The sequence below is a fragment of the Cydia splendana genome, chromosome 7 (assembly GCF_910591565.1).
Source record: "Cydia splendana chromosome 7, ilCydSple1.2, whole genome shotgun sequence".
NCBI classification, from domain to species: Eukaryota; Metazoa; Arthropoda; class Insecta; order Lepidoptera; family Tortricidae; genus Cydia; species Cydia splendana.
The window spans coordinates 8914836-8929257 of NC_085966.1; the positions used below are offsets into that span (position 1 = coordinate 8914836).

Here is a 14422-nt window from a genome sequence, read left to right on the forward strand (position 1 = left end):
AGATGAAGCGAGCTTTTGGTGAGTAATTTTATGCCAGGGCAGTTATTTCTAAAGTCGTTTATAATTTGTGTATCATTTTGGACATCTGGGCTTACAAAAAGTTCACATTTGCTCATATTGAGCTCCAGGCCGATTTCGCTGAATTTGGTAACTAAAAAGCGAAGATCAGCGAGGACAGAGTTCGCATCACCGCCTATGGTACCGTCATCGAGATACCAGATGTTGAATTTAGAATTTAGAGCCGAAATAATTGGGTGTATTGCTAAGCTAAAGATGGCTGGCCCGAGTGGATCACCTTGTTGACAGCCGACCGAGGAGGGGATTTGGTGGTGTGTGTACATGAGGTTGGAAGGATGTCTGTAGCATTGCCAAAGATAAGGGTAGAGCCCAGGGATATTCTTCTGTATTTCAGTCAGTAAGGCGTTGCGGTTTACTGAATTAAATGCATTCTTTATATCCACTTTGACAAGCACCTGTTCTTTACAACTTTCTAAATAAGTTCGGCAGGCGTGAACAGCGGCTTCGCAGCCTCCTTTTGAGCCGAAGCCCAGCTGGGTTGGCTGAAATAAGGGCTCTAAATCCTTGGTGATGTACTTGCAGCCGACTTTAGATGTTAGTCTTCTGAACGTAGAGCCTATGGCAATTGGGCGAACGCCTCCGTCCTTTTTCCCCAGTGCACACAGGTTGGCTCCATAGAGCGTGGGAACAACTTCGTCATTAACTTTCCCTGAAAGCATAAGGTTTACCAGACAAGTAATGCTCTTGAGCAGGTCATCATTTCTGCCACCAGGACTACCTAATATAAGGTCTTTCAAGTGTTGAGGCGTAATTCCGTCTAGCCCGCCAGCTGAACCATTCCTAAAGGACATGATTGCAGCCATGATTGCATCTTCGGTAGCTTGCATATATGGCAAAGACGGGTTGGGTGGATCAGGATAATTTGGGGTCGAAGGGGCCGCCGGGTGCTTACTTTGTAGGATTGTGAGAGTCTCAGGAGTTTCGGGCGCTGAAGTGTCAGAAGAGAAAAGGATTTGCGCTGCACCTTTAAGATCCCCATCATTAATCTTAGCCTCAACAACCTTAGTTATATCACGTTCACGAGGCTTGGATATATGAAGGGATGTATTTTGAGTAACGTCAAAGCAATTTGAGTTTGGTTGGGAACAGTTTAGTTTTATTTTCGAGGTAAGTGAACGGCGGGAATCTTTTTTGGATACGTGCAGGGTTTTGTAAGCAAATAAAAAGAGGTTTTCCCAGCTAGAAGGCGAATTTTCACTGACACAGTCATTGATCGTCTTCGAGAGGCTAGAGGCGACGGTAAATCTAGCACCTCTGGGAATTCGCTTAATAACAGGGAAAGATCTCTTGAGATCACTTAGGGTGGAAGAAAGTGAGGCCGAAATATGACGCGAAGTAGAAGGAGATGATGACTGATGTACGAGTATGGGGACAGATGGTTGACTATTTATGGATTTGTGTGACTTGCCTATATGGATTTGCAGACCTCTTATCCCTTTAAAGAATTTTGGATGAATGCAGTGAGGACATTTTGTAAACTCTTGCTGTGATTGACTGTATCCCTGGCTGTCGGCTTGTGAGCATGATGTTGACATTACACGTGTATAAAATGTATAAAACACAAAAAAAAACTTAAAGAAACAACACTAAAATTAATGTTTTTAGAAATATTTTGACAGCGCTGTCTTCTATGACTGACGTGGAGGCGGTTGCCGGGGCGGCGCGCCGGCGCGGCAGCTGTGGTGTCCTAGGGTTCCTTCGGTAGCTTTATTACTCATATCATAGTAGAACGTTTATCATCGAAGTGGACGTTTATCAAAGAACATGTATTGCGGCGAACGTCGTTTGAACTGCATGGACTCTTATTATCCGGGAGAGCCAGATTCCGGACTATTTTGATAGCTTGTGGTCTTTTTAGATCATTTATTTGGAAATCTTATGTATAAATTTAGATTTCAGACCTTCTAAATAAATTAAGATTAAAATATTTATAAGAAACAGTTTTTTCGGTTTGACGTTGACGTTCTTCTAAAGTCTTAAATCGTTAATTATCTATTTAGGAAACGAATAACAGTTTATCAGAAAAAAAACAACAAAAGTCAATATTAACCAAAACAAAATTACAGAAAGCAACGTCATTACGAGGCTTAATATTGTTATAGGTAAGTACATTAATAATGTATAATGCGCAAGTATATGATATTGCAATATGTTTGCGCTATTGGTACCTAAATAATAATATTATGTTTTACATTTAGATTACAATTTTTTATTGTTGTATTTAGTTACTGCGATTTGCAGCAGATCTTTTAATGAGTCATATTTCAAGTAGAGACAATAATCATATAAAATAAAATATTAGTATCTAATGCCAGGCACAACACTTACACGATACTTTTATTTAATAATAAATAAAACGGATACAAATATAGAAAGCCAGCACAAAATATACATTTCAGTTTTAACTTTTAGTTTAACAGGATATAGCACAATTTAGGTAGATATCTTATAAAGCGAATGATATGTTATTTTTATCTTATAGTTTAATTAGTTAAAAACACTGCGAATAAAAGTAGTATCACTTTCATACTTAATAAAAAATTTAGGGAATGGGAACATTGTACTCTAACATCAATAAACTTTAAAATATTAGTAACGTATCAGAATATAACAAGAGATCATTTATTTGTATATGATTTAACATAAACAGTTTCTGTTACTATTTTATAGCATATTGTTTTGCATTTGCAGTATTTTCGCTTAAGCACTCCATATCATAAGTAAAGTATGGGATTTCCTCTTAAGTGTTATGTAGGTAATTATGATTATAATTATTAAAGCCGTAGTAGCTAGAACTACTTGCAACCTTAATACAGACACGTTACACCGAGTCTATAGATAGGTATATATTATTTTTCCCAGAGAATAAAATACTAAACTTAATTTGAAAAGACGTAACAGGTCCTTAAAGGTATATTAAATTTACATAAGTTGAATCAAAGCACAGCCAAAACGCATTTGTTCTTAAAGGTACTCTTTATTATATTTTAGACACCTACAAAATCTACTTTCCAAAACAGTTGACTGGTTGGTCCGCTCTTTATTAAGCAAAAGGCATGGTATCAAGTTTCATTAGAAATAATATGGATAATTATTAAAATAGTTTAATATTATATTCGGTGAAAGATGAGGTAAAGTCTGTAGTAGGTATTCTGTGAATCTATTCAAAGCCAGTTAATGCCTTAGGGGCATTCCAGAACAGTGTCGGATACGTGACGCTATTTTTTGAACACTTCTGATAAAGCTAAGAAGACGATATTTGGTATGGTAACATATATTATGATAACTTGGGTTTATTCAACGGTATAGGTATAATACAGATTTTTGCAGGCTATTAAGGTATCTGCTATACGCGTCACGTCTCCGACAAAAATCTTTTTGCGGAATGCCTCCTAAACGCGCCGCGCGCCTACGAGCGATTTCGCCACATCGCGAAAATTGCCCAGGAGGCGTCAGTGTGCTACGCGACGTAGCTTTGGACCTGGAATGGGTTTATATATTTAAAATAACCGTACGGCGCGATTCGGGAAATGAATTAGAGATTCACTATATATGAAATAGTAAAGATATGTGACGTTTCACGGCAAAAGGTACTATTGCCCCGGCTGAATATTGGAGCGGCGTTAATAATAGCGTAAGCGCCAGCCGCCGTAAGGTACCTTTTGCCGTGGAACGTCACATATCTTTACTATTTCATATCTAGTGAATCTCTAATTCATTTCCCGAATCGCGCCGATAGATGATGAAACGACGATTATCTTGTTTATTTATCTATCAATTGACACGCACACATATCTAGCCCGGCTGGTAGTTGTGATTACATTTATTGTTATACAGGATGTCCCAAGACTATGGGACATCAAGGGAAAGTACCTTAAATATCGTAGATAGGATATTTTATTGAAAGAAAACATTATTTTAATTTAAAAAACAATTGCAGTTAAAATTGTTTTGTAAATTAAAATAATGTCTTCTTTCAGCAAAATATTAAGGCACTTTCCCTTGATGTTCCAATGTCCCATAGTCTTGGGACGCCCTGTATATTCAGTACCCATATAAAAAAATAGACGTTGCAGTCCATTCCGTAATTAAAAACATAAATGAGCAATTAATTAATTAAGTTTTGATATAACAATATATATATGTATACAGTCTATAAACAGTACTTTTAAAGATTTGAATTTTTCTAACCTCAAAAGTAGTGGTAATAAACTTTTTATTCCGAAATACAAGGGATCCTATGGTATCTATTAATTGCGGCACAATATATATTATGGAAACGACACAATAATTCAGTGCTTAGTTACATTACACAGGTTTAATTTTGGAGACAACAAGTTACCACTACTTTTGAGGTTAAAAAAATTCTAATCTGAAAAAAGGGGGTCTAGTATCCACAACACAAACTTTATACTGAGGGACTAGGTCGACATATAAAAGTATAAACCTATTACATTGGACATTGCTGAAGGCTTAAATATGCCGTCAAGGTCTAACTTAACCTCGAATTTTATACAGCCGGACTAGTATACCTACATGTAGTTGGTTGAGCTGTTTTCCTTTTTTTTGTTCTTCTTTTCCATGTACAATTATCAGAAATTGATTGTTATTAAGAAATCATGAATAGTTAAGTAACTTTAGTGATTATATCTCTCTTTGTTGAAGGCTGGTTAATTAATTATTATTAAAACTTGCGTGCGCTTTATTACTACCTCAATACGTTGATAAGGAAACAACCCTTAATCAAACATTCTAACAGAGCTATAAAGAACAGGAAGTGTTTAACTTAAATAAGGCATAAAACTACAACAGATGGGGACAATATATAAGCAACGGTGTATGCATTATTCAAATTTGATTCAACACCATAATGCTTTTAAGACGTAGGTATTTCCTCGTGGAAGAAACAAAAGTAACGTGTTATAATAATATAACAGCATACTCGCGCACAAATACCTAAAATTTCACGTCCCGCCATATTATTATATACCTACACAGTGGATATGACTATAAATTGATTAAGATATTTTTGATTTAAATTTATATGATTGTAACAAAGTACTAAGCACCCTAAATAAACAAATAATGGTGCCCAATAGTGTGATGCGGCTTTGTTGTACCTGCCTAGAGTCTACGGCGGGCGGGCTAAAGCTAAATCCTACGTAATGTCAAGGCTGCAAACAATAATTAATGTTAGAAGGCATGTTCATGGTTTCACATTAACAGCTCACAAACTAAAACAAAGTATTATTATAAAAACAGACAATCCGAGAATCCAATGTATCTTAATAACGATAGGTACTAACTAATACATACATTTTGAAATAAGAGACTTGAGCTTCATCTTGACTTATATCTAATCGAATATTTTGAAACTAAACTTTAACACACATTATGCAGGAAATATTTGAATAAAATCTACACGTTCCTATTGACTTTGTAGCTGTTCTAAAAAGCAAACATTTTAACATTGAATTATGATATTATCACAACTTTAACTTGTGTGGGTGTATATTTATATACATAATATGTCACATATACTATAAATAAAGGAAACAGTGGTGATTAAATGTAACATATATAAAAGTTATGTCTTTTGCTATCTTAAAATATACGTCTCATGAACTTAAAGCAATGATTTACATTTGGACTGTTTTAAGGTTTGAAATAGATTTCTTTATTCTAACAAAACCACCTTTCAGTCGCACCTTTAGAATGCGCGTTCAAACACCGCTCATCACACAGTCCCGTGTATCGTTATCCGCATAGATGCAGAATATTCATAGTAATATTTTATTGATCCCTCTTTATCCTATCATAAGTTTCCTGGTATTGATAAGAAACTAATAAAATTCGTGCCCCATATTCAGCGATCCTCAACTTATGAATATTTTTTGAAAACTATTTCAAAACTTGTAGAAAATTCGCATTCGTCTCTAATCCATATACCTTACTTCAATGACGTCCTATTTAACAACGGCAAGCTGCAACTATTCTTTACTTTTGCAGCTTTGAATATGGTCCTTATCTTAATATCAAATACTATCACTATAGTGAGTAATCATCACAATTTGCAATGGCAACAAATGTCAACATGAACACTCGTTAGGCGAACACACTGCACCGAGGAGGTTGTCACTTGCAGCGCGATCCAATTCATACGAGCGGTGAAAGAAGTACTTACGTACAAGATCTAAGAATACAACTGTCCAGTTCACGTGAAGCAGCCTGCAGCGGGAAGTAAAGTAGAGGCAGCATTAAGAAAAGGCCTTGTAGTGTATAAAGAAGAAGATTAGAAACACGGCGTAGGCAGTGGGGAAGGTGATGCGCGCGATGACATCGATCGTCTTCGCCACGCGAATCGGATGAGGGGGTTCTTTTTTGCGAACCTGGACGAAACATGGCTGAAAGAAATTAATTTGAAACGGTGAACCATGGCAATGACGGACTTCTCTAGCTGAGAAATGAATGAATTAATCTTTTAATTAACATAATTTTGTACTAGAATGTATGTGCCTCATGTTTGGGATGTATTGAAAACTTGTGCTAGCCGTGTAGATCATAATTTAATTTTAATGGACAGGAAGTATACTTAATGATTTACTTTATACGTTGTGTCTGCAATAAAGGTAAAAAAATAAATGGATGATCTCTTTACCTAGCTCCAGTTATTTTCTAACGAGACAGTGGTTTAAATGGAGATGGCGATTCCACAGCGCACCTTTACATAGCGGAGTAGTCTTTTGTTTGTGGATTAAACATTCACTTTGAAGAAGTTGGAGAGCAAATAGAGCTTTGTTTAGCTACCTCGGATACTCCTCCGTTGTTGGCAGTGTGTGTGCAGGAACCCGGCGCTCCAGTGCACGTAGTACACGATACTAGGTCCGCAGCACCTGTCGACTCCCTCTTTTTGTCTCCCTAAAATTAACAAAGAAAAATTATCATATGCTTTCGTATACTCTAAATATAAAATACGTAATTAACTATATATGTACGTTTATGAATCTAACAAAGCAAGTAATATGCTGGAAATAATTACAGATAAGGGATATGTAAGGCAATTTCTGTGGCTCCAATTTTTTTATTAGTACGTACAAGATCATTTTGACTTAGTTATGTTCCATATTAAAAATGCACGTATACCATATCATTCACTATACACCTCACGACATATTTTGGGAATGGTTCATGAAACCGTTGATACTCGTAAAATGCTAAAATATTTTGTGAATGTTAAAAATATGATTGAAACGGACTAGACGACAAACATGGACATTGAAAATATTGGTTGGTCAGAATACTTACAGGCTGAAGTGATCCAAAGCAGCATTAAATGAAAGATCATGCGTTAATTTCGTGAAATCAGGAATACGGTGATGAGGAGGGGATACTTTGAACTGTTCAGTGGCATCACTTACGGCACCGCTTGGCTCTGGATCGTTCGCGTCTGATTTAGCCCATTGTAGGAATGCTATCGCCTCCTATATAAATTGACAACTATTTTTAGCTCAAGCAACAGGCTGACTGAGTCGGAATCATTTGTGATATTTGGCTAGCAGAAGCTTTATCATTGCTCTTCTTCAAATCTACTTTTTCACTTTGCCTCTTAATCTAAAGAAAGCTTAAGAAAAGCATGTTGCATGTTTGCTTAATTTTATTTGCGTCAGCCTATTTACGTATGGATACAAATACATAATAGTAAAATTGTAAGCTGTGACTGTAACTATTTAATGTAGATAAAATGGCGTATTCATGAGAAGCAATTCTGTAGTGTGATCAAGTTGGCGTGTAATTTTTCTACTGTTGGGACTGAACAGTTTGACAATACGGCTTACCAACTCTCTACTCTAGATGAAATCTTGGTTTGATGTAGTGTGAGTAAGCAACATCATTTAAATTCCTAGCATTTGCTTGTTGTGTAGTTACATGCATGTGAGTAGGATCACCTTACTTACTAACGAAGACGTAGCATGTGTCCAGAAATAATGTCAGTAAATACCTGTATTTTTTTGTAGTCATCTTTTGTTTATTAAGTTAAAGTACCTACCTAATAAATAGTACAATAATATTTACCAATTTTAAAATATATGAACACACTACGATACAAAACTAACGCATGCATATAAGTCGTGCGATGGTTCTTTGGTGGAGTAAGATAATGAATTTGCAATATATGTTATATTTCTTTCATTAAAATATTGGGCAATATTGTTTGTCATAATTTTTATCCATTAAGAATTACAATTACTCTTAAAACTAAATGCATATTCGTATTAAAGTACGCATTACGTATCAGGAATCATTAGCCAAAAATCATATACCTAGCGTTTGTTTTTGAATAGATAAAGAAATATAACAGTGTAATTTTTGGAAAGTGCCTATGAATGCGGCGAACGTTCTTACCAAGGGGCTGGCCAGTATAATGCCAATTCTGCTCAGGACTGCAGGCAGTCGCTGTGAACACATCACACACACAATTTTGTTCACTCGTGACAGATGGTCTTACGATGTGCAACCGTGAACACGGACTAGTCTGTGGTGGCCAGGGAAAGTACTTGTACTAAACATTAATCTTGAATATATCTTGGACGGTTACGGGTGTTAGTGATATTCGCGGAACTTCTTTGCAATGTTTTCTGGTTTCTAAAGTTATAATAAAATAATTAGCGGATTGAATGACGTTTTAAGAATGAATGAATTATCAATGTGAACTAAGGCCACACAAAATAGTCTTTGTGTAAGTTCAGTGATATGAAACTGATACGATTGCAAATGAAACCATGTGATGACTTAATCTGGCCTACCCGAAATACAATAATCGTCAAACACAAAGAAAGTACATGCAGAGATAAATTTTGAACATTGATTGTGAGCATGCTGATACAGAAAATCTGTGTTGTTGGTGTGTCAAAAATACCGCGTGGCTGTATATATGTAGGTATATACTTGAAAATTAACCAAAACTTGTGGAGCTGATTTATTTTTAAATGTAGAAGTATTTACATATACCATATTATAACACTTTAAACTCTCGCGTTTTGTACACATATTTAATTACACAAACGGGACCACAGCTGGTGCAACTCAGCTGAAACGTCGGAATTAAAGGTAAAAACAATGAAATTATATCGCGGTAGACCCGTTTGTGTAATTAAATATATATACCATATTTACACGGTTTCTACGTTTTTTTAACAATCTAACCAAAATTTAAATATAAAATTGTATACTGGATTAAACTACATTTATTTTAATTATCACACGCGTTTGGTGTTATTGCAATTACATTTAAATTTAAAACATTTGTTAAAATAACTGTTTAAAAGTTCAATGACTTAGTGGTTCCAGATAACGGATTTTTGAAAACCAACAACATCGATAGATACAAATTACCAGCAGATTGTGCCAATTATTGATTAGTAGGTATATCATGTAAAAGGGAAAACATTGCAAAGAGTAAATAGTTAAATAAAATACACGTCTACTTATTGAAACACAGTCAGTTTGACATGGCTTTGATAAAACAAACTAACAAGCGTGTAGGCGCTTTTAACACTGGATCCGATTCGCACGTCGCTCCGATGTTTGAGCGAGACAACGCTATGCGCGTATTAGAGCGACATCCCGCTCGCACATCGGAGCGACGTACGAATCGCATCTAGTGTGCTAAGCGTCGTAGCTGTAGGTAATAATTACATTTTAGCGGAAAGGTAACTTTGGAATTTTAGCAATATTACCGGTACAGTCAGCAAAAAAAATATCGGAAGTAACAAGGCGCCAAAAGTATCTACCATCAATACCATCATGGAGTACTCTTTTAAATAAAGACATATTTCTTCAGTTTGCGTTCAAAAATATCTATTTGTCACTGTCTAATTGTTTTACAATAGAGACGAATCTCTTTTTGTTCAGTTATTAGAGAATGAAATAGATAGGTACTTTTGACGCGTAGTCTGATCCGTTACTTTTAATGCTGACCGTATCATTGTGTGTAAAATATTACTACATTTTGTGTTCAATAATTGTGCTTTCCAAAATGGTCATTCTCACTAGTAGTGACTCAAGAGTATATAAATTGCAGTTTTAGGTAAATGGTTACTTTATTTCTTATGTTTCTCTGTATTATAATTCTAAAATAAAAAAAGGAAGGTAATAGAGTCGCGGTAATGTAGTCAGCATACAAAATATAGGTAATGTGTATGTACAAAGTATGCCCTTCGGGGTAGGTATTTTATGCAACGTGTAGGTTTTGAGGAACAATATTAAACGAATATAATTTATTGACTTTAAAGTGCTTCTGTCATGTAAGGTCTATTACAATTGAGGAATAATATGTAAGTTACCTATTCGTCCAACATACCAAACAAAACTAATTTTGTGTATATTTTGTAATACATTGACACACTAAAAAGATTTTAAGTCGATATGAAGCCAATTTCTGTTATTATTATCCACAATCAAAAATTAAATTGTCCTCATATGCGACCTCAAATCTTAGCTGGGAACACAAAACCACGTCAAAGAGACATTTAATGCTTGTAATGTTAAGACAGTTCATATTCACCTGAGTAACAGGATTCTCCCCTGGTCTGTAGACGACGTTGTGTAAAGGCCGTTTTCTTCCCACATAGTTGACACACACGAACTCCAATAGGGAGGCGTATATAAAGCACATGCACACGCCGTCCCATACGTTCATAGCTGTTAGGTTGGATACCACGGGCAGGGTGGAGCGAAAACCATTTGATGTTGTGAAAAAATTCAACATCGTCGTCACACCTGCGTACGAGACTTGTGTTAAATATTTATAATTGGGAATAATAATAAAAAACAAAGAAATAAGCGTTAAGTATGTAAAGTAATACGCTAATTAAATATATTAATCCTTAAGATAACTAACGTTTAAACATAAATATTAAAAAAAAAACTATGTAAACTATGGATACAAAATATTAACTTGGCTAAGACACTTAAATTTATAAAAAATACCCATTAATCAGGCAAGGCCAAATGCAGTGTTAAGTTAATTAACTAACAACTAAATAAATGTAGACACTGACTATCTACGATATACATAAATGAAGAATTAAAACAATTTGTCAATGTACTTAAAGTTAACAGTGTTAAATATGAAATAATCCGGCCAAAGCTAGTGAGAATTGATGATACATGCCAAGTTGGTTATCCGCCAAATACTGTAAATATAATTATACCTAATGAGTGATTGTATAAAGATGTGTAAATGTAAATGATTATCTTATAAAATAGTAGCATGTGTGTAAGATAAATAGCAAGAACATGTCTACTTATTAAAATGCACCTAAAATTTCGATTACACATTACTAACCGTCTTATACATACATATCTTAAAGTAGCAGAAGCTGCATGTAGGACGATGTGTGTAGAGTATATGATTAAAGAATGCCTATCTTCGAATTTAATGTTTTAAGGTTACATACGATTCACTCGTAGTAATTAAGTTACGCGATAATTTTGTGCTTTGAAGTTTGATCTGATATTAATTTTTGTCAGGATGAAGGTCATTTTCTGGTATATTATTATTTAAATAAAAGTAATAGTGTAAATAAATCAAAGTAATAGAAATTTAACACCAACCTATCATAACTCTAGCAGGCACTGCATTCCATTCCAGCCAAAAAGTAATAAACGATGAGGTCACCAAAATGATGCCCGGAATGAAAACTGTAGTGAAGTAAAATGATCTATCCCGTGTAAAGATGAGATCCACTTTCAGACAGCTGTAATTACCTAGAAATAGCAAGCATAATCTAAAAATAAGAAACCAAATAAGTGCATTGCGAAAGTTGACTGTAGTTCGGAATGCGAAATGAGAGCTAGCGTGTTACAATCAGCCCCAGCCACTTCTAGATGTTAAGAAGAAAAGATGCGTATAGTACAGCCGCCATTCCCACTGCCGCGTCGGGCCGTTACCTATCATGGAACGCGCCGGGACCGCATTCCACTCCAACCAAAACGTGATAAACGAGGAAGTCACCAATATTATCCCAGGAATAAATACTGTAGTAAAGTAGAACGCGCGGTCTCTTGTAAAAATGAGGTCGACCTTTAGACAGCTGTAGTTACCTGTGGAGTTAACATTGTTACGAATACTAGCACATCAAACTAAATAACATTTACACTTTGATGTATACGATAAGTATATAACATGTTGGAGGTGGCGTGAATAATAGATATTCCAAGTAACTCCATTCAGTCTCTGGTCTTGTAGTAAACACCAAATGTCTAGCAAGTCAAACAAAAATATTTAATGTAACAACTAAACTAAAATACTATCCGGTATGTATGAGTAAAGCGCATAGTGTTCAATGTATAAGAACATATTTAATGAAGTGTAGTTTGTCCAAAAACATGAGCGCAAACTATTTCAAACACGTGCATTCAAGTACATCAAATTTACTACGTGCAAGGGTATGGAGGATGAAACTGAGTATGACTGTTGGTTGTTTCACTCATTGCCATTAATATGATAATAATACAGAAGAGACAAAAAAATTAAAAAATAAGTTACAACTTTTAACATCTTAAATAACATTCAATTGAGTATAATGCAGCTTTACGTAAGCAAATAGAGCTTTATATGACTTGCGTATTAAGTATTGGTAATTTCAAAGGGCTAGATCGGTAGCAAATTCACAGAACAAATATTTCTGAAAATAACTGTGAGAGACTGTGGCGGCAAATGAAACAACCAAGTTGTACTGCTACAACAGTCGTGGCCTGAGATTCCACAAGACGCTGTTACGAGTCTCCATGTGTTTGGTCGCGATAACGTCGCATCGAGCACATGGCCACAACAACGCATTTACTCACACATAAGCGGAATAATACTGTAAAATGACCGGACGGCACCGGACGGAACGGCGATCGTCCAGCGCTCAGTACCTTGCTCCTCAAACCGTCTCTGGCAAAGATTACATGTCAGCTCTTCATCTTCTTCGTAAAGTGAATTACCCTCAGCTGCTTGCAAAGACGTTAATACAATCTTACATTCTATACTCTAATTAATTTTACTCACTAACATTTAAAAACATCTACTTGTTGTAGGGACATACTTTGTTACTGTCACAAAAATCTATTTTGATTAAACGGCTGTTTCGATTCACTGAACCAAACAACTAAATGACATGCTAGCTATATACTAAGGTTTATAACTTTCACAGTCTAAAAGCGTCTACTTATGTTTACATGAAATAAAGTTTCAAAATAACCTTTAACAGAAATCAAGACCAAGCTGAAAAGAGTTAATTAGAATTTGAATACAATATGAAAACATCACTTATCCTTTATTGTGCAATGTGTAAGGATGTGCTTAGAAAAAAAATTGGGAGGCTAAACTACATAATTTAAATTAGGATTATCTTTATTGTTTATGTATAAGTATAAATATAACGATGTAATAAGCGATGTTGGTATGTCATGGTTGCGGGGAGATGGCTGCTTACCTCTCCAACTCGCTTTGATAGGGCAAGCGATGGTTTGGTTCTGGATTAGATACGCGTTCAAAGTCGTCAATGATGGCGACTTACGAAGCGTATCCTCATCGTTTTTCCACACATACGTTATTGCTGACTGCTCGTATGATACTGAAAATCGATAAGAGGTATGATTTTGGCCATAACATGTAGATAGTGAATGTTATAAAATTTGTGAGTCACTCTGTGAGTTCTACTTACTACTTTCTAAGGCAAATGAACACAATGGGTCATCAAAAGGAAAGATGTTGAGCCGTCCCTGACAGGACAATATTAGATGCCGCCGCATCAGATAGTTTATAGTGCCATTACGATAGATACGCAACGCGAAGTGCATTGGTATTATTGGGTCCTGAAACACAACCACACAAAGTAAAATGCAATGTCAATAAAAGGTGAGAGCATGTGTGAAATGGTACTTTACGACCTGTGTGTAGGTACCCTAAATTAATTTAAAAGGCATATATATATATACATAAAGGCCAATGAAGTTGAAAGCGTTTTACTAGTTTGTCATAAATACCCATGAGTGCTGGGAAAATTCCTTCAGACGAGAGCATGGTGGAAATAATTTACTATAAAAATGGGTTTACACTGGTTAAGTTAGTTAATATGTATGATGTAGGAATGGAACTGACCTTGAAGTCTCCATGCATAATGAAGTAGGTGTCAGGAAGCCAGATGTCCTCGTGGTGGTGGATGGCGTTGAGGAAATCGTAGTGGGACTGGTTAGAGTAGCGCAGTCGCGGATCATACCACTGCTGCTGTAGAAGGAATTCTACCTCGTATTTCTGAAACGTATCACTTGTGGTTAGCATCTGTATGTATGG

At 35.6% G+C, this 14422-nt stretch overlaps 1 protein-coding gene across 30 annotated transcripts in view; it reads right to left on the minus strand.

Annotated features, from left to right (window-relative positions):
* Positions 1 to 4552: 4552 nt before the first annotated feature.
* The window catches only part of LOC134792086 (glutamate-gated chloride channel), a 90678-nt gene continuing 80808 nt past the window's right edge, over positions 4553 to 14422 (minus strand). The window contains exons 7-17 of one of the 30 annotated variants that reach the window (XM_063763230.1): positions 14231 to 14383; positions 14116 to 14136; positions 13794 to 13944; positions 13563 to 13703; positions 13003 to 13077; positions 12031 to 12183; positions 10643 to 10857; positions 8482 to 8532; positions 7497 to 7559; positions 6886 to 6996; positions 4553 to 6482 (exon numbers count right to left, since the gene is read on the minus strand). In XM_063763230.1, coding sequence (XP_063619300.1) covers positions 6336 to 6482; positions 6886 to 6996; positions 7497 to 7559; positions 8482 to 8532; positions 10643 to 10857; positions 12031 to 12183; positions 13003 to 13077; positions 13563 to 13703; positions 13794 to 13944; positions 14116 to 14136; positions 14231 to 14383 — 1281 coding nt within the window. In that variant the 3' untranslated portion in view covers positions 4553 to 6335. Of the gene's footprint in view, positions 6483 to 6885; positions 6997 to 7496; positions 7560 to 8481; positions 8533 to 10642; positions 10858 to 11694; positions 11848 to 12030; positions 12184 to 13002; positions 13078 to 13562; positions 13704 to 13793; positions 13945 to 14115; positions 14137 to 14230; positions 14384 to 14422 lie in introns of all 30 variants that reach the window. The other 29 variants (XM_063763229.1, XM_063763237.1, XM_063763236.1 and 26 more) reach the window with 29 other exon arrangements.